Genomic DNA, 26,501 nt, shown 5'->3' on the forward strand with positions numbered 1-26,501 from the left:
CCCTGGCTGTCCTGGACATGGTTTGTAGACCAGGCTGGCTTTAAACTCACAAAGATCGGCCTGCCTCTGCCTCCTCTGCCTCCTCTGCCTCCTCTGCCTCCTCTGCCTCCTCTGCCTCCTCTGCCTCCTCTGCCTCTGCCTCTGCCTCCTAAGCGCTAAGATTAAAGGCGTGGGCCACCACTGCCTGGCTGCTTCAGTCTTTTAGTCTCTTTTCTTGACCCTTATTTTATTTCAGGTCATTTGCTAAATGTTCTTTCTTTTCTCTCTTTTTATCATATATCATGTTTACAGAACATGTTTGATTATCTTAACATACTTATTGAAAGAGTAAGAAAGCAATCATAGAAAGTATGCTGAACTTCTCATATTCTTCCTTACAGAATGTCTGTACAGTGGGTTCAGCGGGAATTTTTAACTTGTCAATAATTTGGTTTTGTAATCTTTTTTTTTTTTTTTTTTTGTAGTATTCCTGGAAGACAATGGAAAGGACAGTTCACCACAATTCAGAAAAGGTAAAGACTTTTATTTGTCTCTAATATGTCTGATTCTGATATAGTAAGTTCTGTTGGCATTGACTTAAAAACAGGAAAGGTTGGAGAGATGACGCCGAGGTTAAAGCTGTTTTACTCTTCCATAAGATGTGGTTCAGTTCCTAGCGCTCATCTGGTGGCTCACAACTGCCTGCAGTTCTAGTTTTAGGGGATCTTCTGCCCTCTTCTGGCTTCTGCCTGTACCTGCACTCACACGCATGTACCCATACACACTCACATAAACATATAATTAGAAAAATAAATCTTAAAACCAGGTGCTGCTGCTGCTTGCTGCTGGTGGTGGTGCTGGTGGTATGGTATACCTCTTGAATCCCAGCACTCAGAAGGCATCAGACAGATTTCTATGAGTTTGAGACCAGCCTTGTCTCAAACTGTCTCAAAGGAGAAACCCTGTCTCAAAAAATCAAAAACAACAACAAACTCTCCTCTACACCCCATCCCCCAAATAAAAACTTCGAAGGGGAGGGGAGCTTCCAGTAATAAAAAAAAATGTTTAAGAACATCTTAAGGATAGGATAATCAAGAATTTATAATTAAATTTCCTGAGAGTGTAAACCATCACTGTTGTTGTTTTGAGGGTCTTGATTTGTAGCCCAGGCTGTTTCAAACATACAAAAAGCCTTAACCTTCAAAGTGTTGGGATTCCAGTCATGTAGGCAGAGACTTTGGGGTGTTCGGAACATTTTTCCTGGTTTGTGTTACACCTTAGTGGTGTTTGCCTCTAGACTGCAGACCAGTTGTGTTCTGGGAATTACTTTAAAAGTTTCATCTGGTGCCTGCCATCACCACAGTGGTGTGTGTGAGTTCATCTTGGCTGATGCTCTCAAGAGCTCTGACAGTGCTGGAAGGCTGGGGGGTGGGGGTGGGTGATGGTAAACACAAGTCCTCATCAGGCTGCTCTTGCGTTGTCAGATTCTAACTGTGACAGAGCTGGGAAAATTGTTGGGACCCTTACAGGCATGTGGCGTGATCATTCCCAGATCTAAAACATAGAAAAAACAGCAGACTATTCTGTTCCCACCCCGTCAGTTGGTTCATTGTATTAGCAACCTCTGTTGGCATCATGAAGAAACAAGACAAAGATGGAAGGAGAGAAAGCCCTAAGACTTTTTCTTTAAAAAACAAAAACAAAATGAAAAAAACTCCAGACTTTAGATTTTCACTTTATTCTGTGTGAAGGTCAGTGGACAGCTTTCAGACTTTAGATTTTCACTTTATTCTGTGTGAAGGTCAGTGGACAGCTTTCAGGAACTCCGTTCTGTCCTTCCACCGTGTCCATCACTGGGATTGAAATAAGGCTGCCAGGCTCGACCACTGTATTCGTGATACATCAATCCACTTTAAACTCCTCCGATGGTGCTCACACCTCCTCTACACCCGCCCAATTGTTTTGGATTCATGAATGAAAGACACACACACACACACAGCCTTATTTTTAATATGCCGTAAGCAGCTCAACGCCAGCCAACACACTCTCTCCTCCGATATTCTTCTGTTATTACTTTCTAAAGTGTCTACTTCATTTTTGCTACCCCAGAACCGATCAGAATCGAGTGGGCCACTCTACCCCGATTCTTGTCATCGTGGTCTTTCTCCAAACCCTTCTTCCCTGTACTCCCTTGCCCAGGAAATCTAAAGTCCCACCTTTGTCTCCCTGCCCAGCCATTGGCCGCTGGCAACTTTATTTCACCAATCAAAGCCAACTGGGGCTAGGGACCCTCAGCGTCTTACAGGTGGACGTGTGGTTCCCATGTAATTTTGGGAGCAGAGTTAACACAAAAAGCATTAGAACCAAATTACAACAACTGCAGACACCCTTACCCACTGAGCCAATTTTGAAGCCCCTATGGTTCTTCCAAGAGTGTAAAGCATGCATACACACACACACACACACACACACACATATATGTGTATATATACATAAATGTACGTATGGTTCTTCCAAGAGTGTAAAGCATGCATATATATATTATATATATATACCCACACATACATATATGTGTATATATACATAAATGTGTATATATATATTATGCATATATGTATATACATAAAATGCCTTTGTAGAAAATTTTTTTAATTTTTTATCTAGATGCCTAGAGATCCTCTCTCTTGAGTTTTCTGGCATACTGATAGATGATATCTTCAGGTTTATAAAAAAAAATCAAATAAATGTGATTACAAAGGTATATATATATATATATATATATTACATTTCCATTTTCTTGTGCTTTGGAATTACTCATTTTAGGAAAAAATTTATTTTCTAAGACATTATTTAATACAAAACATTGCAATTACAGTGGCCAGTGCTCAGGCTGTGGCAGAACCATAGAGTCTATTCATCTGAGTCCAGAAGAGTATGAGTTTCTGAAGGAAAAAATCATGAGGGATGTGATAGATGGCGGCGACCAGTACAAGAAGACGACACCTCAGGTGAGTCTGACGGCTTCACTGTGCCCTTAGATTGCTTGTCTGGAGGGGAGGCCAGCATTTTTGTTTTTTTGTAAAAGCCAAAGGGCAAATATCTGGGGCTCTGTGAGCCATGCAAGTCTCTTGTAACGTTTTGGTTTCGTTATAGTTAAACCAGCAGTGGGCAGTATATAAATGACTGATTGTGACCGTTCCAGAGGACTGGGAAGGTGGCTCAGTGGGTGAAGTGCTTTCTATGCCAGCTCGAGGACCAGAGTGTAGGTGCCTAACACTCAAGGTTCAGTGAGAGGGCCTGTCTCGAGATTTAAAGTGGAGAGTGAGGAAGGAAGACTCCACTAGTTTTCCTCTGGCCTCTACACGTGCTTACATGGGCACACACACTCTGCACACACACACACACACCCTGCCCCTGCAGTAGGCTAGACAGTAGGCTAGATTTAGCCCAGGGTTATAATCATGTCTTCCACAGGTTAATTTTAGAGTTTCGTAGAATAAACTAAAATATATTACAATCTATCGAAGCCAGTCTGATTCTATCTAACTATAATTTCCATGCCCAAATAGTTGGGTGTGGGTCCATGCCACCATGTGGTTGCTAGGAATTGAACTCAGGACCTCTGGAAGAGCAGTTGGTGCTCTTAACCACTAAGCCATCTCTCCAGCCCCATGCTTTGCCCTGTTACAAGGCACGGCTTCTTGGGAGGTGAAACATGGGGGGTTTCACTGTGCTTATCCCGAGCCACCACCGCTAGGCGGTGCTGGGTGCTGGGCTTCGGGGAAGCGGGCTGAGGATAGCGGCTAACCCTGAGTGGGGGCGGAGGGAGGGGCCAGCTGAAGCTTAGCTCAGCGGTGATTGTTCTTAGCTTGGCTGCAGTTGTGGGCTGAGAGCACAGGGCGGCCTTCTGCGGGGGCCTTAGGCTGGAGCACGGTAGTCAGTCGAAGACCCCCTCCATGCTGCCCATCCGAATCTTGATGAAAGAGACAGTGCATGGTTCTAAACTGTTTATTGTGGAAAATGGATGCATACCATTCTCAGGGTGGGCCTGGGATTAAAGGTATTTACCTTTTGCAGGGAGGAATTTCTGGGAAGGGAAGCTTATTGGCTAAATCCTCAGGGCCTCTAGGTACCTCATTACCATGGAGTACTCTGTTCTGGACCTGTGTGACCAGGGATTTGTCAGGGAGCAGGGAGGTGCCTACAGTCTCAGGTGTGAGTTTCCAGGGTCTCAACCCACTCTACCCACCAAGCTTCCTGGCATGGTTCACCGTCCCACTGCTGGATGCTTACTTTTTCCTCTGAGTACTATTTTCAGCAAATTCTACAGGGTTTCTTTGTGTAGCTCTGGCTGCCCTGGAACTGTAGACCAGACTGGCCTCGAACTCACAGAAACCTGCCTGCCTTTCCCCATTTCTGGCTAGTGAGTAACCTGTGAGGTTACTCCTGAGACCCTGCTGATAGTGTCACCTGTTAACCTTTTACCAAGTGTTTAGCATCGTGGAAAGGATGACATTGTTGACATTGCAGAGAGAGGCTTTTGTCCTTATTCCACATCTAGTAACTAACGCTATGTTGTATGAAATATTTTCCCTCTTTTTTTTTTTTGTCACCAATGCAAATGTATAAGGACTCTCTCTCCNCCCCCCCCCCCCCTCTCTCTGTTAGGAATTGCTATCATTATGTTGATTTTCCCTGACTTGGCTAGTGGGAGCCCCTTCAAGCCAGTTCCTGTCTCTTCTGACCCCTGTCCATTCCTATCCCAGCCTCTTCCCCCTAAGGTGCTCCTACCCCAGCTGTGGACCTCCTCTCATTGGATTCTTTGTTTTAACACCACCAGTGGCTCCACAGTGCTAGCATTCATTTTATTAAATACTTACTCTAAATGAATAGAAGGAAGAGTTGTTCATTTTTCTGTGCTGATGTGAACTCAAATGAAATCTTCCCCTTGGATACTGTTAGCTCCAGATTCCAGACAGTGCGGCAGATAGCAAAAGGATTTGATGTATTTAATCAGCCCAACTCACAGAGCAGCTGATTCTATTCATAGATGTTGGAGACAATTTTTTCCTTGGCTCTTTATTGGTATCTTTCCCCCTTGCATCCTAATTCTTGTAGTATAAGAGACTTACACTATTAAAAGGTGATAGCTACCATATTTAATAATTACTGTCAATGAAAAAAATGCAGCTCTCATTTTAGAGGGAGTGTTGTAGTTTACTCTGGAATCAATTATGAGTGACTGTGGCTTGGAATGTAGATTCATGTGGGACAAAAAATGGGGTCCCATGTCCGCTGGGAGCTAGGGTCACTGGGACTCAGGGAGTCTGGACCACAGACCCCATGGAACTGCTGGGCAGGCATTGGACTGTGAGTAGCCATGGGATACCACTCCAGGGATGAGGAAAGGGCACAGTCTAGGGTCCCCACGGAACTGCCGGAGTCTGGCTCCGACTCTCAGGTACCACAGACCACTGGGTACCACAGAAGAGCCAGTTCTGGGGTCCCTGGGCCACACGGAGGCCAGGAATGACAGGTTCTCGCTCTCGGACATCCCAGACGCACGGTATGTTGCAGAAGAGCTGAGCACAGATTGGGGACCTTCTGGTGGACTCTGGCCTGGGGGCTGAAGGAAAAAGGGCAGGAAGGAGAGCTCTGACAGGTTACCGCAGGGAGAAGAGAGTCTGGCTAGTGCGGCTAGCTCGGCAGACGGCTTGGGTTGGTGGCATGGGTTGGTGGCAGCACAGGGAGGCTTTCCGGCGGGAGGTTAGACATGCGGCTTGTTAGAGGGAAACCTGCTCCATTGCTCCAGCAAGGTGGATCTGATGAAAAGAGATAGTCCATGCTTTTAAGGCATTTATTGTGGAAAGGCAGAGAGTAGAGAAGGTCACGTGGAGAGAAGGGGGAAGGGAGAGGAAGACGAAGGGAGAGAGGCAAGAGTAAGAGCAAGAGAATAAGAGGTAAGAGAGCCAGGAAGGGGCAAGTAGCTCCTTTTATAGTGGGCTGGGCTACCTTGCCAGGTAACTGTGGGGAGGAGCATACCTGACTGTTGCCAGGTAACTGTGGGGAGGAGCATACCTGACTGTTGCCAGGTAACTGTGGGGAGGAGCATACCTGACTGTTGCCAGGTAACTGTGGGGGTGGAGCATACCTGACTGTTGCCAGGTAACTGTGGGGAGGAGCATACCTGACTGTTGCCAGGTAACTGTGGGGGTGGAGTCCAGACAGCCTATGTGACTGATGGCCACAGAACTATGGAGCTGGGGCCTTGTGTCAGGAGCCTAGTGTCAGGGAGCATGGCAAACAGGCCTTCTGTCCCTTGCAGATTAATCTGCTGCGTCTCCAGGGTTTAAACTTAACTCAACCAGAGAACAGGCTGCCTTTCACGGTCTCACAGATTCAATTGCCCCGAATTCCATGTTCCAATGTGGTAACAGTTTCATTACACTTTTGTAGGAACAAAAGAAAAAATCCTAAGTCAAGATACTTAGAAAATTCTATGGTGGCAATATCACACAGGCAGGCTACGGTGAAGTGGGGAGATCTCTGTTAAAGGCCTCAGATGCCCTGATGACATTCTTAGCCTTTGGGCTGCTGGAAGCTAAGTGTTTGTTTCCAAAAGTATTTACCTAATGGTCACAAGGATGTTAGGTCACATACAGAAGTGGGCAATAAATAGCTGTTTAGAGGCTGAATATAACCCAAGATAATAATTCATCCCTGGACCTTCAACATTCTTACTTTCCATAATCATTGGAGTTCCAATCAGTCAGTCGGCCATTTAGAATGTTGGATGTCGGTACAGCTTTTTTTTTTTCTTGGAACTTCATCATAACTCTCAGCCCCGTTATAACCACAAACCCCAAAAACTTCACAAGGATACTAGCAACTCGAAGTCAGGAAGCTCAGGATAAAAATAGCTGTGGTTTGGATACATGGCTGTATTGATTCGGGATTTGATTTCTGCAGGATAGGTAAGGCAGGAGTGGGTTTAAAGCACTTCTGCTGAATAAGAGTGAAACCAACTCGTTCTGAGCCCAAAGGGAGGAATTAAAGGTGATGGGTAAGCTGGGTGGATAGATGAGATAAAGAACTTGGTGCTTTTGTTCAGACTTCTAGTTTCTCTGAAGTGCAGGAAGCAAATTGCTCATTTAAAGGGAAGAAAAATGACGGTGGCCTTAGGGAACTTGAAGAGTTAACGTCCTGGAAGTTTGGGCTATTTGTGAAACGATGCATCAGAGTATGGCTCTGGTGCCGCAGCAGGGGCTGGAGGGCATGTTACTAATGGCATCGATCTGTCACAAAAAGCCATTGTGAAGTCCTGGACCATCTAGCTATGGGAACAGAAAAGACAGGTGAATTGTGATGGTGTGAGCAGAGAGTGGGGATGAGGGTGGTCACCGATGGCCACAGGAATAGCAAGTTAGGCTGTACCATCAGGGCCAAGTTCAGCCTGGTTACCGCAGCATAATGAACACATTCAGTATAAATCTGCTTTTGAAATGCTTTCTTAAAAATAAAAAAGAGATGAGTTTTTCATGGCTAGAGAGTGCTAGGGGCTCAGTAGTTAAGAGCACTGACTGCTCTTCCAGAGGTCCTGAGTTCAATTCCCAGCAACCACAGGGTGGCTCATAGCCATCTGTAATAGGATCTGATGCCCTCTTCTGGTGTGTCTGAAGACAGTGAAATTGTACTCATATACATAAAATAAATGATTATGGTGCCCTCTGACCTCTACAAGCACCTGAAACAGGCATTATTGAAGCTGTTTTGGACTTATGTGTTTCCCTCAAATAGTACTTTTTGTTCAAAATAATATAAATGTTCAAAACAAAAATAAAGGAGCTGGACTTTCTACTGAAGTTCCTGTTCTCCCTAGTCCCTGGTCAAACAGTGCAGGAGTGTCTCAAACATCACTGATATTTGAGCCCCGCCCCCAGGACATTTCTATTTTTAATTCATTTATGAAGGTTTATTTTTATTTTTGCTCACTTGTATGCCTGTGCGTGTGGTAGAGCTGGGATGTTGTGCATATGTGACTGCTGGGCCCACAGAGGCCAGAAGAGGGCATCGCATCCCCTGGAGCTGAAGTAAGGCTGTTGTGGATGCTCGCTTATCTGATGAGCCACCTCTCCAGCTCCAGACTCTCTCTTTTAAGTATAACTTTACTAGACTGTGTTCAGCACAGAAGAAACGCCACATAGAGTGTTTGGCATGGTGAGTTTGGACATATGTGCTTGCTTTGTAAGCCAGACAACCTGAGTCCAAGACCTAAAACTACAGTGGAAGGAGAAACCAAATTCTGAAAGTTGTCCTCCAGTTTCACACCCGTGTGTGGCATGCACCTGCCTGCACTCATGTACACACACACACACACACACACACACACACACACACACACAGAGATAATATATAAAATAAAAGTTCACGTTATGTAAATTTCCCATGACTGCCCATTGACTTTGGACTGATGACTTAAGATGACAGAGATTATTGTCTCACAGACTGGACACTAGAAGCGTGAAATCAAGGTATTGCCAGGCTGCATCTGAAGACCCCAGGCAGGAGTCTCCCAGGCCCCGGGTTCCAGCTTCAGACACCGTCCACTCCTAAACACTCTGTATTCTCCCCTCCATCTCCTCCCTGCCCTAACAATCCTAACTTAACCCGCTGGCTTGGAGGCTCCAGGTGCTTGGTTTCCAGAGCTCCCGGCTGACTTTCAAGTGCAGCTGGGGAGGGATTTTGATAAACCTTACTGCATAGCAGCTCTCTGTGGGGGAAGGAAACATCTCTAAAGACGAGCAAAGAAGGCAGCTTTCCAGTTTTTCTGTTCTTAGTTAATTCATTGTGAGACACAGCAGTATTCTGTTTTGTTTGTTTATTGTTGTTATATTTATTTCTTTATCCATCCAAGCAAGGTTTTTCTATACAGCCCTGGCTGTCCTGGAACTCACTGTGTAGACTAAGACTGGCTTTGAACTCAGAGATCTACATGTCTCTGCCTCCCTAGTTCTGGGATTAAAGGGATTTACCAGCCCACCCCAACCCCCAATTGGGTTGGTTTTGTTGTTGTTGTTTGCTTGCTTGCTTGTTTTAAGACAAGGTCTCTGCATAGCCTTGGCTATCCTGGAACTCACTGTGTAGAGCAGGCTGGCTTCGAATTCACAGAGATTCATCATTCCCTCCCAAACCCCCAAGTGCTGCGATTAAAGGTGTGCACCACTTCACTGAGCACAAATTTGATTCTTAGCTCGGGTTGCCTAATATTAACTCTTAGCCCAGTCTGGCTTTGAACTCATGGCAAGCTGCCAGCCTCACCTCTCCAACAGGCAGAATTTTAAGTGTGAGCCACTTCCTGTTTTAAATATTTGTTTGTAGTTCTTAGACAATATGGCCACCAGGTGGCAATAGAGTACCGTATAAATTCCAGGGTAAGTCAATCCTGTTGAAAAGATTTGCAAGTTTCTCAAACTGACTGGTGACCTCCGTTTTGTTTTCAGTTAAGGAGTACTGATATTCTTTTTTTGTTTTTGTTTTTCGAGACAAGAGTTTCTCTGTGTAGCCCTGGCTGTCCTGGAACTCACTTTGTAGACCAGGCTGGCCTTGAACTTAGAAATCCGCCTGCCTCTGCTTCCCGGGTGCTGGAATTAAAGGCGTCAGCGCAGGCTATACCTTTTTAGCTTTGAATTTGGCTGTTCGAGAGATGTGGGTTTCTGTGCTTTCCAATATCACCTTTATTTATTCATTTTTAATATGTATGTGAGTATATGTCTGTGCACTGCTTGCATGCCTGGTATCTGCAGACGACAGAAGAGGGCATCAGATCACTTGAAACTGGAGTTACAGGAGGTTGAGACCCATCTTGTGGATACCAGGAGCTGAACTCACCTCTTTTTTTTTTTTAACAAAAATCTCAATTGTTTGATTTTATCAATGAAAACCCGGGAGCCAGATGCTGGGGTGAAGCCTGTGAGCTCAGAGAGGTAGAGAAAGCACTCAGCTCACCTTCCTACTCAGCCAGTGACCCATAAGGAATTCCCTTCTCTCATGCCTCTCAAAAACCCTTCAGGGCTGGTGAGATGGCTCAGTGGGTAAGAGCACCCGACTGCTCTAACAAAGGTCCAGAGTTCAAATCCCAGCAACCACATGGTGGCTCACAACCATCTGTAATGAGATCTGGCGCCCTCTTCTGGAGTGTCTGAAGACAGCTACAGACGTTGTACATCGTGGTGCGGAGCCTAGTGCGCACCACGATGTACAACGTCCACAAGCAGTAGCTCTGGCTGTCCTGGAACTCACTTTGTAGACCAGGCTGGCCTCGAACTCAGAAATCCACCTGCCTCTGCCTCCCGAGTGCTGGGATTAAAGGTGTGCGCCACCATGCCCGGCCTCTATGACTTTCTTATGTTTACTTCCTGTCAGCTGTTTGCCTCTTGACCTGTGGTTCACTTTACTTAACCCTGTTTACAATATTCAGGCGGAAACCTTGGATTAAAGGTGTGTGCTAAGGCTGAACCACATCACAATGGTTTGCTTTTTTCCCCAGTAAATAACACAATCTTGGGGTTCACAATGTGACTAAATATCCTGCAACACCTCTGCATGAGCAGCAAATACCGTTTTAATGAAAGAGCTGACAGCCAGCTCTGGTTGAGCTGAAACTCTTATGTAGACCAGGTTGGCTTTAAAGATTTATGTATTTTATGTATGTGAGTACACTGAAGCTGTACAGGTGGTTGTGAGCCTCCACATGGTTGTTGGGAATTGAATTTAGGACCTCTGATGCTCCAGTCAACCCAGGTTGCTCCAGTCGGCTCCACTTGCTCAGGCCCAAATATTTATTTATTATTATATGTAAGTACACTGTAGCTGACTTCAGACATCAGAAGAGGGCGTCAGATCTCATTACAGGTGGTTGTGAGCCATCATGTGATTGCTGGGATTTGAACTCAGGCCTTCAGAAGAGCAGTCAATGCTCTTAACCGCTGAGCCATCTCGAAAGCCCAGTGGGTTACTTTTAATTGTTTTAAGTTACAGGCCAGAGATCCCAGCTGGACACTGTAGATGATCTAAATTCAACTCCTCATCAGTCTCTAGAACTTTCTCTTTTGCGTTTAAAGATCTTTCTGTTTCTATTTATTTTTTATTAGATATTTCTTTTATATACATTTCAAATGTTATTCCGAAAGTTCCCTATACCCTCCTTCCACCCTGCTCCCCTACCACCCACTCCCACTTCTTGGCTCTGGCTTTCCCCTCTACTGGGGCATATAAAGTTTGCAATACTAAGGGGCCTCTCTTCCCAGTGATGGCCGACTACGCCATCTTCTGCTACATATGTAGCTAGAGACATGAACTCTGGGGGTACTGGTTAGTTCATATTGTTGTTCTACCTATAGGGTTGCAGACTCCTTCAGTTCCTTGGGTGCTTTCTCTAGCTTCTCCATTGGGGGCCCTGTGTTTCATCTTATAGATGACTGTGAATCTTTCTGTTTTTAAATTAAATCATGTGGTTCCCAGATTTTTTTAAAAGAAAAATGTGATAAATTCTAAGTGTATGGTGTATGATGCCCATGCATGAACGACTTGGTTTTTTTGTTGTTGTTGTTTATGTATAGGAGTACACCATAGTTGTCTTCAGACACACCAGAAGAGGGCATCAGATCCCATTACAGATGGTCATGAGCCACCATGTGGTTGCTGGGAATTGAACCCAGGACCTCTGGAAGAGCAGTCAGTGCTCTTAACCGCTGAGCCATCTCTCCAGCCCGACTTGTTTTTAATAACCAAGGGACATTTTGCGCCATGCACCTGTGACAGTCATTCACTGAACTTACCCACTTTCTTTCTTCTTCCACTCACAACTGAAAACCTGAAGGTAGACATGTGATCCCTGGGTATCCAAGTGTGTCATGGAAAGGAGTGTAGTTAGAAAGGTGGAGTGACGGGGAAGATTAGTGAATACAGGCAGGCTGAAACTTAAAGGAGAACAGTCACTCCTCGTGGTGGCAGCCTTCACTCCGATACATTCATGGAAACACTCTCGTATGAGCATTCCTTGTGAAGGCCTGCTTGCTGCCTATCTGCCTGCCTGCTTGCTGCCTGCCTGCCTTTCTGGGAATTCCTTCCCTAATTCTGCACTACTACTACTACTACTTCTTCTTCTTCTTCTTCTTCTTCTTCTTCTTCTTCTTCTTCTTCTTCTTCTTTTTCTTCTTCTTTTTTTGAGACAGGGTTTCTCTGTGTAGCCCTGGCTGTCCTGGAACTCACTTTGTAGACCAGGCTGGCCTCGAACTCAGAAATCCAACTGCCTCTGCCTCCCAAGTGCTGGGATCAAAGGCGTGCGCCACCACGCCCGGCTTGCTCTTCATTTTTTTCCTCGTTTGGTTTTTGCTGGGTTTTTGCAGGTTTTATTTTATGTTATACATGTATGTCTATGCACCACATAGAGGACACTGGGATTCCCTGGCCCGTGAGCTACAGATACTTACCAGCCTCTGTGTGGGTGCTGGGGATTGAACCTGGGTCCTCTAGACAACAGCTGGTGCTCTGAGCCGCTGAGTCATTTCCCCAGCCCCCTTTTCTGGAATTTCACCAACTAGAGTCCAACCTCTTTTATAAGATTCAATTTGAAACAGTGCACTTTTTTGTACTTTCTTTTTAATGCATCCCTGAATTCTGCTTTACAGGGTCAGGAGTGTGCTTGGCTCTTTTAGAGTTACATTGGTGGTTTTTAGATATGGAGAATGTTTTAGGGGCAGATCTGAGAGGAGTGCTGGACTAGAAGGTACGTGGTTGGAATGCCAAAAGCCAAGGGATAAAGTCATGTTTAGGCGTTACTGCATTGCTAGAGAATTTAATAAGATATTTTCTTTATTTAATACATGTTAACTATGCACTGTATTTCTGGCAATTTCCACATTGGATTATCTTTGCTTTAAGAGATTAAGATTTAATAAAAAGTCTGGTGGCTCATGCACTGTGGAATCCTCGAGCTTTGGAAGTAAAGGCAGGAGTTCAAGGTCATCCTCTGCTACAGGGTGAGCTCAAAGCCAGGCTGGCCTACAGGAGGTCCTGCCTTACAGACACGGATGGGCGAATGAATAAATGAACAGGTAAATGAGTAAATATCAGCTTATTTAACAAATTTTTAAAAATGTAAATAATGTGTATGTCTGTGGGAATGTGAACACGAGTGCAGGTGTCAGAAGAGGCAGAGGTGTTGTCCCCCTGCTGGAGCTACAGGTGTTGTTCAGAATCAAAGAGTCTTCTAGGAGAGGTCTTAATCATGCTGCCATTGCCGTCTCTCCACCCCCAGATTCTCTATAATCACGGAAAAGCTACCTTGCTCCTCTCATTTCTGCTTTCCTGATCTTTACGTAGAGAAGCCTGGACCAGGGACCGGAGAGGCCCCTTTGGGGCTCTTGGATGTTAAGGTTTCCTGTTGCCAGGGAGCTTCTTTGTCTGGTAAGACGATGTCACTGCGGCCAGCACCCCACGCAGCAGAGTTGCAGTTAGAACACGGGAAGCTGTGATTTGGCTGTGCGCTGTTGCAGTCAGGTTGCAAGACAAGAAAGGCACAGCAGATCCTCAGCATGTGTCCGCTGTACAAAGCTCTATTGAAAACCTTTGGCCTTCCTTTAGGAAATGTGAAGTTTTTACATACAGAGCAGAGTATGTGATGCCTCCGACTTGAGCTTTAGCTGTAGGTGACTGTTCTGAAGGACTTGAAGAGAATTAAGAATTTCAGTAGCTAGAGAGAGAGAGAGAGACAGAGACAGAGAGAGACAGGGAGAGACAGAGAGTTGAGTAGGATATTGTGGTGTTTCACAGGTGTACTCCTAGCACACAAAAGGCTAAGGCGGGAGGATTGATCATGGGTTGAAGAGCAGCCTGGGCTACATAGTGAGTCTCAGGTCAGCCTAGGCTACATGACCTTGCTTCAATAAATAAGTAAATAAAGAAAATAAGCTGAAAATAGGGGATGGTGTAGATGGGGTTATATACAACACAAAGTCGGCGTGCGTTCTCAGGTCAAGTGAGTTTATAGGCTCATGGGAATTTATTATTCTCTCTCTTGTATATGATTTAGATTGTCATTACAAATTTTTTTTTAATCGACATTTTGCGGTCTGAAGCCCTGAGTTCAGTTCCGTGTCACCATGCAGATGCTGAACAGAGGCACACATCTGTAATCCCAGTTCTAGGGAGGGGGAGACAGGTGGGTCATAGGAGCTCACTGGGCGGCCAGCAGAGCTGAGCCTGAGAGCTCCAGGTGCAGCTACAGACCCTGCCTCAAAAACTGAGGTGGTGGGTTTAGTCCTGAGGACCTCCATAGGTGGAGAAACCATCTCCCAAACTTGTCGTCTCACCGCTACACACACACTTACTAAGCATGTGAATACACACACTGTATACACAACCACACACACACACAATAAATAAATCAATAAATAAATGTAGTGATATAATAATAATAATAAAGTAGGAAATGATTGAGAAAGAGACGTCCACTGGCAACATCTGGCCTCTACATGCTGGTGCACATACATACATATCACACACACATACACACACATCTATACGCCCTGCACACAGAGACAGAGGAAGAACTGCTGTCTTAAACAAATACACATGCACTTGCAGGTAAAAGTTATGGAGGGAGGTTTTAAAACAGTGCATTCCTCGCAGAGCAACACCCTTCTGTAGCATCCTCCCTTAGTTAAAACTGTATACTTACACTCATTGTAAGATGAAAACAATTCGGGTCATCACTGAAGAGAGAAAGTCTTCTTTAAGCAAATATTTAGAAAATAATGAAATTTGCTGGGTGTGGCTGCAAATGCTTTTAATCCCAGAGGCAGAGGCAGGTGGATCTCTGAGTTCCAGGCCAGCCAGAGTCACATAGTAAGGCTGTGTCTCAACCAAGGCATCCCCAAACCTAGGAAAGTGTCATGTCACCGTACAGTGGTAGTGTGTTCCTTTCTCTTTTCTTTCTTTCTTTTTTGGTTTTTCGAGACAGGGTTTCTCTGTGTAGCCCTGGCTGTCCTGGAACTCACTTAACTCAGGCTGGCCTCGAACTCAGAAATCCACTTGCTTCTGCCTCCCAAGTGCTGGGATTAAAGGCATGGGCCACCACGGCCCAGCCCTTTTTCTGTTTTTAAACCAGTGAGATTCCATTTCTGAGTGGGGTAGAGTAGCACAGCTCATCTAGCTCTGAGTGGGCCCTAGGCAGGTTTCCTATTGCATCGCATTGCTTTTGACTGACAAAAGTTATTAACCTAAAAAGCAACCATAAAAAACCAATAACCTGACTCCATGGCACAGTGAAACGGATAGCTAGTGCAGCGATCCGGACATCGGTAATCCGGCAGCTGCTCTGCCGTGGTTTTTGCGCTGGTGTGAGCTGCAGAGTGGCTCTGGGTGAGGAGGCTTCCATGCAGGGAAATGGAGCCTGAGAGCCTGTGTCCTAACGGTGCTAATTGGGAAGTGTGAGGTGCGGGGATTTCCATCCTTTGTTAATAATGTCTCCAGGCGCATTTCCTCTAGGCTCTTGCGTGGGCCTGAGCTGTGGGACAGCTGCAGGGAAGTGAAATGTGATTTCCGGCCCTCAGGAGCCCTGGCTTTTCATTTGGAGATTTTATAATTGCAAGAGTGGAATGTGCTAAGCTGACTTGTGTGGCTGGTTAAGCAGTAGGTTTGTTTGGTTGTTACCGAGTTACGTTTATGCCAGTCGTAGCTGTGCACAGATGATTTGAATCTACAGATAGTTGAAGTTGTTGCAGCAACCAGCACTTAATGGCCCACTGCTGTAACGTGAGTGAGTCGCTGTTTGTTGCTTTGGACCTAGAATGGAACAATCTCATCCTGACAGGTTAACAGAACCGCTGGCCTGGCCTTCCTTTGCAGGTTCCCGTTGTATAAATGCGAGTCTCTGCAATGAGAACAGCTGGCAGGGATGTATTTCAGGAAAAACGTAAGGCCCTGACTAGGTAGAGTGGCCAGGGGCAGTCAGAGGAGCTGAGTGTGACGTGTCCACAGGAACTATCTGACTCAAGCTGAAGGGTCTAGTCAAAGTTAATACCTTCCTGACAGTCTCTGCCAATATCTTGAGGCACATTTGTTCATTTTTCCAAAAATATATTTTGGATGCTGGGATGGTAGCGTACTCTCTAATCTCAGCTTGCTGTTCAAAAGATGAGGCAGGGGGATGAAGAGGTCAAGGTCAACTTGGACTAGAAAGGCTGACCCTCAGTAAATAAACAAATAGGTTCTCCTGGTACATGCTTGCTGGGCATGGCTGTATGTGACTTTAACCCTAGCATTGTAAAGGCAGAGAAAGGCAGATCTCTGTGAGCTCAAGGGTCTACATGGGCGATCTAGGTCAACCTAAGTTACATGGCAAGACTATCAGACAAACAAGCAAGCAAGCAAAACCAAGTGCTTTATAAATGCTTCCTCCTCTGTATTTCTCAAGCCTCCTTTGGCTTTCCTTTGTTATTCCCTCCTTATCTGCATTCTGGACCAAAAGGATTAAGGCTAATTTTGTCTCCTTTCTAAATCTTGACTTTGTCACTAATGTGATTTTTGCATCGTTTCTCACACTGGCCTCTCCTGTTGCATTTGCACGAGCTCTGTCTAGGCCTTTAGTGTCAGCTCAGTGTGCACCCCACTTCCTGTCTCACTTGTGTATATGGTTCCCTTCTAACATCTTTTTTCCCCTTCTATTGCCATATTGGTCTTTCAGAACACTGACTTAATCATATCATCCTTTGTCCAAAAATCTTATGCAGTTTCCCACACCTATGCTAAAGGAAACCTTTCCTAGCTTAGCCTATGTTTCAGGTTCTGACTCTTAACCTCTCCTCTCCAAACACCTGCTTCAGCCAGTACCCAGCAGCTCTGGGCTACTTCTTAGTGTCCCACTCCCTCCACAAATGTGTTCTTAGCTCCAAATCTTCGAGGCTTTCTTAAGTGCCTTTTCTGTCTTCTTCCTTGATTTTTTTAAACTAATATTTTTATTAATTATTTGAGAAATTTGCACAATGTATTTTGAACAGCTCCACCCCCTAGCTCCTCCTTGATCCACTGCACCATGAAATCCAATTTATGTTGCCCAACAACTTTTGGGTATGGGGTCTGTGAACCAGGTATCATACAATTAAAGAAAACTGACCCTTCTCCCAACAGCTACCAAGTGCTAGCATCTCCTCGGTGGGGTGGGACTTCATTCCCACTGAACTGCGAGGGTCCGTGTGTGCTGTCACCGTCATTATGAGTTCAAATGCACAAGTACCCGCTGTGTCTGGAAAACATTTATAGTCACACATCACCTCTGATGCCTGCAGTCTTTCCACCCTCTCTTCCACAAAGATTCCTGAGATGTGAGGGGAGGGGAATGAGATGTCCCATTTAGAGATGAGCACTCTATCTAAAGTCTCCTATTCTCTGCGAGTTGACCAGGTGCCGGTCTCTGTCTTAGTTGACATACACTGAAAGAAGCTTAGTGAGCTGTGAGATACACTGGTCTCTGTGTATAGCAATAAGTCATTAGAATCATGTTAGTGCTGTGTCCATTTAGCACAATTATAGTAAAGGGCTCTTCCCAAGGGCATATGACTATTTATCCTCTGGTTCTTGGCCTCCTTAACGGTTCTGGCTATGGGTTCTATCTCATGGTGTTGTCCTTAAATTAAGTAAGAAGGTAGTTGATGTCTCTATTCAAGTAGGCACATCACAGGCAGGTTGTTACTGCAGTTTGAAGGGTTCAGAGTTGAGCGAAATGAATGATTACTTTTTCATGCACTAACATGCATGCTCCCTTCCATCTCTACAAAAGCTAGCCAGTAGAGAGCTCAGGTCAGCACCCACTCAAGTTAGTGGTCTCTGCTACAATAGGGTCTTAAAAGAAATTTTGGAGGGTAACTAAGAGCAATAGCAACATCCTGTAATGTTTGGGGATCTATGGGACCACTTTGGCTAACAACACACAAAAGAAGTGATCCATTCTTACTACTGGGGCTTTTATATAAAAGCCTGTGGTATCTAGTCTATTTTCCCCGTTATGGGGTAACTCCATATATATGTATATATATATTCCATGAAGTTTCTACAGTATTGGGTTTCCATATAGCTTTTCCAGAGGCTCTTTAGTGTTAGTTTTCCCTCCCTGTATCCCCTCCTCTCCCCTACCCTCCTAACCCCGCCCTATCTAACCCCTTAGTAACTGTATTCTATCTCTGCTCCCATATCTTTCTGGACGTCTGAAGTCTTCACTTGCTTCCTTATTGATCCTGTGACAAGAACTCTGTTCTTGTTGTTGAGTTTGTAGTTTTTCATGTCAGTATTTGTTCTTGCTTCAATGATACTAGAAACTCCTCGAGGGAGTCGCACCTCCTGTAGTCTCCTGAATACTTGGAACTTTGTAGATATACCACAAATACTGTTACTCATACAGCACATAAGCAGTGTTAGACTTGGTCAAAGCTGCTGTCCATTTAGCTGTGCCATGTTAGTAACAACTTTCTAGAAGTATTTCCTTTATAGGGAGGGAAACTGAGGCTCAGAAAGGTTACTCATTCACCAACATCCTACAGTCTAAGCGGTGAAGGCAGGGGTCAAACCTGGATCTGTTCCCTACACTGGGTTATTTTGAGGTTAGAAAAGTATTGCTAGCCGGGCATGGTGGCGCACACCTTTCATCCCAGCACTCAGGAGGCAGAGGCAGGTGGATTTCTGAGTTTGAGGGCAGCCTGGTCTACAGAGTGAGTTCCAGGACAGCCAGGGCTACAGAGAAACCCTGTCTCAAAAAACTAAACAAACAAACAAACAAAACAAAACAAAACAAAGAAAAGTATTGCTTAGCTTGCATATTTGCTTAATTATGGCAGAGGAATAGTTATGTAATGAGAGTTAGTAATTTTTGTCAGGAATAATGAAATCAATTTCAGCTCTGTTAGAGGTCACAGGACATAGAATTTCCCTTACCGTCATCAGTTACTACTGGGCCGACTGACTCACCTTTCGGCTCCTGGTCGGTCTTTTAGTTGTTCATTTGTTTGTATAAGCAAGACATGCCCGGGAACCGCTGCTGAGGTGTGCAAGCTTAGCATTGAGCTAACAGTGTTCCCGGGAAGCCTTATCTCTTCCATCCGCTTTTTCTTTTTCACCCAGTCCCTTTTTATTTTTATTTTTTAATTTGTGCTTTTTGTTTTTTAAGATAGGATTTAAGATAGACTCAGTTGAATCTCAAATTCAGAATCCTCCTGCCTTGGTGTCCAGCTGTGTGACTTGCATATGCCACTAGGCCTGGCCTTAGATCTACTATGTAATTATTTTAACAGGTTAAACTTAGTGTGGTTTCCCTGATACATTCTTCCTTCTTGGGTTTTTACTCACACCCCCCTTTTTTTTCTATACCCGCCCCCTTTTTTTGGTATGTGCATTTTCATTAAAGGAGAACAAAAAACCCAAAAAACCAGGCATGGGTATGGTGATAATCTCAGTCCTCAGAACACAGGCAGGAGAATTCCTTTCTTTTCTTTTAAAATTAGGATTAAACAAAATTAGATAATAATTGTTTCATTTGTATGAGAGCATCTAAAACTAAATGGCCTTTGAAGACACGACTGTCTTCAAAATTACACTTTATAAACAAAGAGCTAGCGTAGCTCAATGAAGCCGGGAATAAACTGGAAACTGGGAGTGAAGCTTGTATGCCTTGGTAAGAAGAAAGGAGACTAGAAAGGTTGTCTGTATGGAGGGCAGAAGGGAAATGCAGAGTGAGCATGCGCTTAAATATAACTGAGAAGCTGGGTGTGGTTGCTCTGCACCCAGGGCCAGAAGCAAGATTTCTGCTAATTCAAGGCCAGCTTGATCTACATAGGAAGTTTCAGGTTGGCCATGGATATATAGAGAAGCAGGCATCCATCTACTCCTGTACACACAAAGGAGCTCAGTTATCAGCAGGAAACAGGAAGTAGGGAGAGGTGTTCTAATAGCCTGTGTTAAAAGACAGAGCAAATAAGTACTTGTTGGCAAGCAGTTATTTGAAGCAATTGAACGGGCCTTTTGTAGCATAAACTTTTTGTCATGAAGTCATTCTACTTGTGTGCGTGTGTGTGTGTGTGTGTGTGTGTGTGTGTGTGTGCGCTGCATGTATATGTGTATGTGTTCATGTGCCTTTGCCCTATATATGTGGAAGTCACAATAGGATGTCTGGTATCCTGCTTTACCACTCCCTATGTCTTATTCTCTTGTAACAGGGTGTCTTATTGAACCTGAAACTAGGCTGACAGCCAGCAAGCCCCAGCAATCCTGTCCGTACCCTACCTCCATCCCCAGCCCCTGAGAAGCTCTGGAGTTACAGGATTGCATGTGGTTGTTGTGTCTGAGTGCTTTTGAGTGCTGGGGATCTTAGCTCGAGACCTCAAGTTTATACAGCAGGTCCTCTTCTTCCCCACTGAGCCAGCTCCCTGGCTGCAGCTTTATTGCACCTTCATGCCAGTGAAAGATCCTGACAGAATGTAAAAGGTCACAGAAGCCCTGAAATTGGCAAAATAGATTTCATTGTTAGTAGAACTAGCTTCACTGATTTAGAAAAATAGAGGCGCACAATGCTCTGGCCGCTTCTCGAACTTGTGTGTCTGCCAATGTTCTGACCAGGTGTGTGCCCATTGCTGCAACTCACTGCCAGGTGTTTGTGATATTGGTTGCTATATTGGTTGCTGGGAAAGAGTCGGGAAATCTCCCCAGCAACCATAGTCGGGGCCAATCCAGAGTGCTGTACCTTCATTTGACTCCTTCCTTGTTTCCCTCCCATACCCATTTCTTGAGGAATCATTTTAGAATAGACATTGTTTAGATCTGGAAATCCCCTACTTCCCTCCTTCTCCTTTCCCCCTTAAGGACCTATAAAAACTGAGACCCCCTTTCCCCTTGAGGTCGACTCCTCTACCCCTGTGTGGGGTACGAGTTGTCCCCAGAGCTCTGGCTTTCCCCGAATAAAGCCTTGTGTGGTTTGCATCAAGCTTGGTCTCTCGTGAGTTCTTGGGGGTCTGCTATTATCCTAAGGCCTGAGCGAGGGGCTCCTCTTGGAGTCTTTCACCAGCTCTTTGAGGCGGGCATTAATAGCCCTGTTTTACACCAGAGGAGCTGGAGACCTAGAAAAGTGAGGTGATTGGCCAAGGTTATATATGATAGCAGACAGTCCAGCAGATGCAAACCTAGATAGGCTTGTTTCTAATGTAGTCTTTTTTTTTTTTTAAGATTTATTTATTTATTATATGTAAGTACACTGTAGCTGTCTTCAGACACCCCAGAAGAGGGCATCAGATCTCATTACGGATGGTTGTGAGCCACCATGTGGTTGCTGAATTTGAACTCAGGACCTCTGGAAGAGCAGACAGTGCTCTTAACCGCTGAGCCATCTCCCCAGCCCCTCTAATGTAGTCTTTTTCAGTCTTCATAGCTTCTCTAACAACTAATCATGTGCCTGACCAAGATGATAATTTTATAATATCCAGTTATTTGGAGGGTACAGGGAAGATGACTCAATCAATAAAATGCCTGCCATGAAGCCCTGGGACTTGAGTTTGGGTCCTCGGGATCTTTGTGGAAGCCCGCTGTGTAGCACATGTCAATAACCCCAGGATGGGTGAGGCACAGAAGCAGATGGCTCTTTAGAGCTCATTGGCTGGACAAGCCAAATTGATGAGCTCCAAGCCCAATGAGAGAGCCCATCTCAAATTAAGATGGACAGTGCTCCAAGAAGACACGTGACATTAACTTCTGACCTCCACATGCATGTGCAGATATGTGCACGCATTCACACACTATACATATTGGCACACACAGCTAAAACACATTCATATATCACATACTAAAGTGCACGCACGCACGCACACACACACACACACACACACGCACATATACCCCACATACACTTTCATAGAAGAAATTAAAATGCTGATTTTGGCCAGTTTTTTTCAGAACAAATGAAAAATCTCTAAAGAGTATTAAAAAGAACCTTGATAGCCACATATATGATTGCTTTTCTTTGGAAATTAAAAACTTCATATGTGTATGTGTGTGTGTGTGTACATATATGTAATGTGTACTAGGTACACATAGGTACACTCGTGAGCCCTGGCATGCATGTACAGGTCCGAGGATGACTTCTGGAAGACAATCCTCTTCTTTCACTGTGTGAGCTCTGGGGATGGAAATCAGCTCATCACACTTGGTGGCAAGCGCCTTTGCCCGCTGAGATGTGTCTCAGACTCTTCTCTGTGAATTCTTTTTGGATGTTGTTAGGTAGGGTTTATCTGTGTGTAGTGTGGCAGTGATGTATATAGACAGTGCCTTGAGTTATAGCAGTTGAAAGCTGTCATAGGCTTGCTGTTTTCCTATAGTTCTTTATCTCTTGCCTAAAAAATCTCTGCTGATGGTAAAGTAACTGTTTTATTGTTGTTGTTGGTGGTGGTGGTTTGTTTTTCAAGACAAGGTTTCTCAGTATAGCTGTGGCTGTCCTGGAACTCATTCTGTATACCAGGCTGGCCTTGAACTCAGAAATCCACCTGCTTCTGCCTCCCAAGTGGTAGGATTAAAGGCGTGCGCCACCATACTGGGCTCCATTTTCTGTCTTCTTACAAGTAAGCTTTTGTAATTTTAATTTTGTTTAATTTGGGGGCAGGGATGCTGGGATCCAACCCAGGGCCTGTATATGTCAGGCAAGTGCTCTACCACTGAGCTACACCTCAGAATCGGTTTATTTGAGTCAGGGTCTCACCATAGCCAAAGTTGGCCTCAAATTGAACACCTCCCAGCTTGCTGGGGTCCCATGTATGTGTTACTGACGCCTGACTACAAAAATCTGGGAGGGTGTTTATGGCAGGACATTTTGCTTTTTTCCCCCCTTATCTTACTGAAATCAGTAAACTCAGATAGGATTACAAGGTCTCATGGTTACAGAAGGGCTCAGTTGGCCTGAGTTCCATCTCCTCAACCTATGTAAAAATGCTGGATGTAGCGATGTGCATCTGCATTATCAGCACTGGGAGGCAGACAGGATGATCCCCGCCCCTGGCCTGTTTACTTGGTGAGGTCCAGGCCAGTGAAGGACCTGTCTCAGGTCGGTTGTCTTCCTGAGGATGATGCCCAAGCGTGTCCCCTGGCCTGCACATGTGTGTACAGGCATACACATTTGCACACATGGAGCTGCACATGCATGACAATATACACACATAAAAATTTTTATTTATAGGTCCAATGGGCTATCACACGGTAGTAGTTACAGCTAATGAAGCAACTGTGGGCAGTTAGAGTATCTCTTGCAACTTCCTATTACATCGTAAGTCTGAGCTTTCTAACCTTTCTACTTTGATAAGGTTTGAGGAAGGCTTAAGTTCTCCGGCCTCTGTTTTAACTGTCAAGCTCTAATGGTACTTTCCAAATATGTGGTTTATTTTCTTATCTACACTAAGGCAGTCGTGCTGTTATTTGTAGAAGTTTTCCCCAATTCTTGTCTTACGGAAGGGACTAATCCAGTTTACAGACGAGCCACTATGCAGATGCTCTTCTAGTGCGCAGGCCTTCATTGGTGTACCTGTGTTATCAGTTTGGAGACTGTCCTGCTCCTGAGTCTCTGCTTGGCCGAATGAGCCTCAGCTACAGCTGCAAGATGTAAGTAAAGCCACAAAGGGGCGCTTTGAGCATCAGGAGCTGTAGCTACCAAGAGAGGCACCTGCGACTTCCGTGCTTACCTCATGTCTAGCTCCTCATGTACCTGTCTCAGTGTTAGGGATTATCTGGGAACCATGTCTGAAAGAAGTCACATAATGTAAGCATCAGGTGGGAAGATATTTTTTATTGATGTTCCCATGTTAGGAAAGCTGCTTGTTTTGTGTCCAGAATGGCTGGAGTTCCCCTGCGTCTCCATGTCCAGGATGACTAAAGCCAGTTGCTTCAGTGTCCCCTTCCTTCTTCTCTTAAACAATCCTGTGCCTGCAGCACGTTGATACAAATTAAGATCATTGGTCTCAGCTGGGCATGGTGGCCCACGCCTTTAATCCCAGCACTCTGGAGGCAGAGGCAGGCGGATTTCTGAGTTCAAGGCCAGCCTGGTCTACAGAGTGAGTTCCAGGACATCCAGGGCTACACAGAGAAACCTTGTCTCGAAACAAAACAAAACAAAACAAAAAACAAAAAAACAACAAAAAATCGTTGGTCTCCATTCAGGAGGCAGAAGCAGGCAAATCTCTGTTGAGTTTGAGGCCAGTCTGGTTTACAGAGTGAGTTTCAGGATGGCATGGGCTACATTGAGAGACCCTGTCCAAAGAATACAAAAACAAAAACAAAAACCTGGTCTTTTTCTGTTGTAAAGTTTGGGATGTGCTGATTGGTATCTTCTTATATCCACGTTGCCCTTCTAGAATATGGCACTAGCTAGACAATTAGAGAAATTTGCATCGGAATTTAAGAACAGAAGTAAACCATGGATTATCATCCTAAATTGAAGAGAAAGCTTGTCATGGGGGCTGAGGCATGGCTCAGCAGTTGTGAGCACTTCTAGAGGGCTTGGGTTCAGTCCTCAGCACCCACATGGTGGTTCACAACCATCTATAACTCCAGTCCCAGAAGATCCAGTGCCCTCCAGAAGAAAGAAAAAGAGAAAAGAGAGCTTATAATTTATTTATTTCCTTGTTTGCTGCTTTTAAGACAGGGTTACACTCTGTAGCTCAGGCTGACCTAAAATTAACTACATTCCCCAGGCTATCCTAGAACACACCATAGCCAATCGAGTACTGGCTTATAGGTCTAAGACTAGAACATTTGTTTATTAAGAATTTTACCATCTCCACCTACCAAGAAAAGTCACTCACTCAACGTGTTGGTTTCCCCTCACATAATACCAGGAGAACTGTAACGAGAGTCAGGTTCTGTAATGCGGGGCTTAAGGTGCTCTTGTTAGGAATGGACTCTTTCCTTTGTTCTGGAGCTCATGTGTCCTTTTTTTTTTTTTTTTTTTTTGGTTTTTCGAGACAGGGTTTCTCTGTATAGCCCTGGCTGTCCTGGAACTCACTTTGTAGACCAGGCTGGCCTCGAACTCAGAAATCCGCCTGCCTCTGCCTCCCAAGTGCTGGGATTAAAGGCGTGTGCCACCACGCCCGGCTCCATGTGTCCTTTTTAAACTCCTGTTTCTTGCTTGCATGCCTTGGTCTGCCTTTACTGTGTTACAACAGCAACAGTACAGCTGTTCTGCCCCATTGTCTCATGTGAATTGGGTAAAGAATTCAAAACCTCTTATTCTTTTAGAGTTTATTTTACATTTTGTATACTTCCAATCTTATAGTAATGAGCAAGAGTTTCTTTTTTTTTTTTCTTCTTAATTTAAACTCAAGAAATGCATACATTTTTTGAGGGTACAGGGTGTCATATAGCTAAGGCTGCCCTCAGATTCACTGTGTAGTAGAAGATGACCTTGAACTTCTGGTCTCCCAAATGCCAAGGTTCTAGGCTGTATGTCTTTATATCCAGCTTATTATTTTTCTAAGAAAAACTTTAATCCCAGCACTTGAGAAGCAGCGGCAGGTGGGTATCTGAGTTGGAGGTTACAGGACAGCCAGAGCTGCAAAGAGAAACCCTTTCTCAAAAACCCAAAAAGAAAAGAAGAGAAGAGAAGAGAAAGAAAAATTTCTTGCTGAAGGTGATGGCACATGCCTTTAATCCCAGCATTTGGGGAGGCAGAGGCAGGCAGAACTCTGAATTCAAGGCCAGCCTGGTATATACAGAGCAGGTTCCAGGACAGCCAGGTCTACATAGAATTGCCCCACCCCCCCACCAAAACCCAAAAGATCTCATGTCTTCAGACTATACATATGGACGACCTTACATCTCTGATCTTCACCTTCCACCTGCACAGTGCTGAAATTACAGGTGTACACTACCACTCCATTTTATGTTTTGTTTTTGAGATAGGGTCTCACTACATAGCCTGAAACCCACATAAACCTGTCCTTTGCCTCCCAAGTTCTAGGATCAAAAGCCACGCCCTAAAACGTTATCTGTTAACAACTACACATACGCATGCTCGTGAACACTTGTGAGTGAGTGTCGGTTCTCTTTTCCACCCTGTGGATTCTGGAACTTTAACTCCAATGGTCAGGGTAGGCAGCTCGAAAGCACCCTTACCCACTGAACCATCTGGCCAGCCCCACACATATTCTTATTTATAGCCAGTGTTAGTACTGATTTTACCTGCCTGATCTCTGCCCAAGTTTGTGTTAATAGCCTCTGTAAACGATATTTACAAATCCTTTATGGTTATATTTTAAATTAAGTTTTAAAGCATAAGGTGAGTAAAGGCAGTAGAAGTTCTGAGGGTGATGCCTGGTGATGCTTTCCTGTAATCCCAGTACTCAGGAGGTTAAGAGAAGGGGATTGTGAGATCCAGCGTAGAATATAGAAAAAACAAACAACAACAAAACTACCACCAACAACCAAAAGAACCAACCAAATTAAAA

At 44.7% G+C, this 26,501-nt stretch overlaps 1 protein-coding gene across 1 annotated transcript in view; it reads left to right on the forward strand.

Annotated features, from left to right (window-relative positions):
- Prorp (protein only RNase P catalytic subunit) overlaps window positions 1–26,501 on the forward strand; it is a 483,021-nt gene that overhangs the window by 3,377 nt on the left and 453,143 nt on the right. Inside the window, exons 2-3 of the mRNA XM_021178794.2 lie at window positions 465–512; window positions 2,855–2,987. Of these exons, the coding sequence (XP_021034453.1) occupies window positions 465–512; window positions 2,855–2,987 (181 nt within the window). The remainder of the gene's footprint in view (window positions 1–464; window positions 513–2,854; window positions 2,988–26,501) is intronic.

This window comes from Mus caroli, chromosome 12, assembly GCF_900094665.2.
Source record: "Mus caroli chromosome 12, CAROLI_EIJ_v1.1, whole genome shotgun sequence".
NCBI classification, from domain to species: domain Eukaryota; kingdom Metazoa; phylum Chordata; class Mammalia; order Rodentia; family Muridae; genus Mus; species Mus caroli.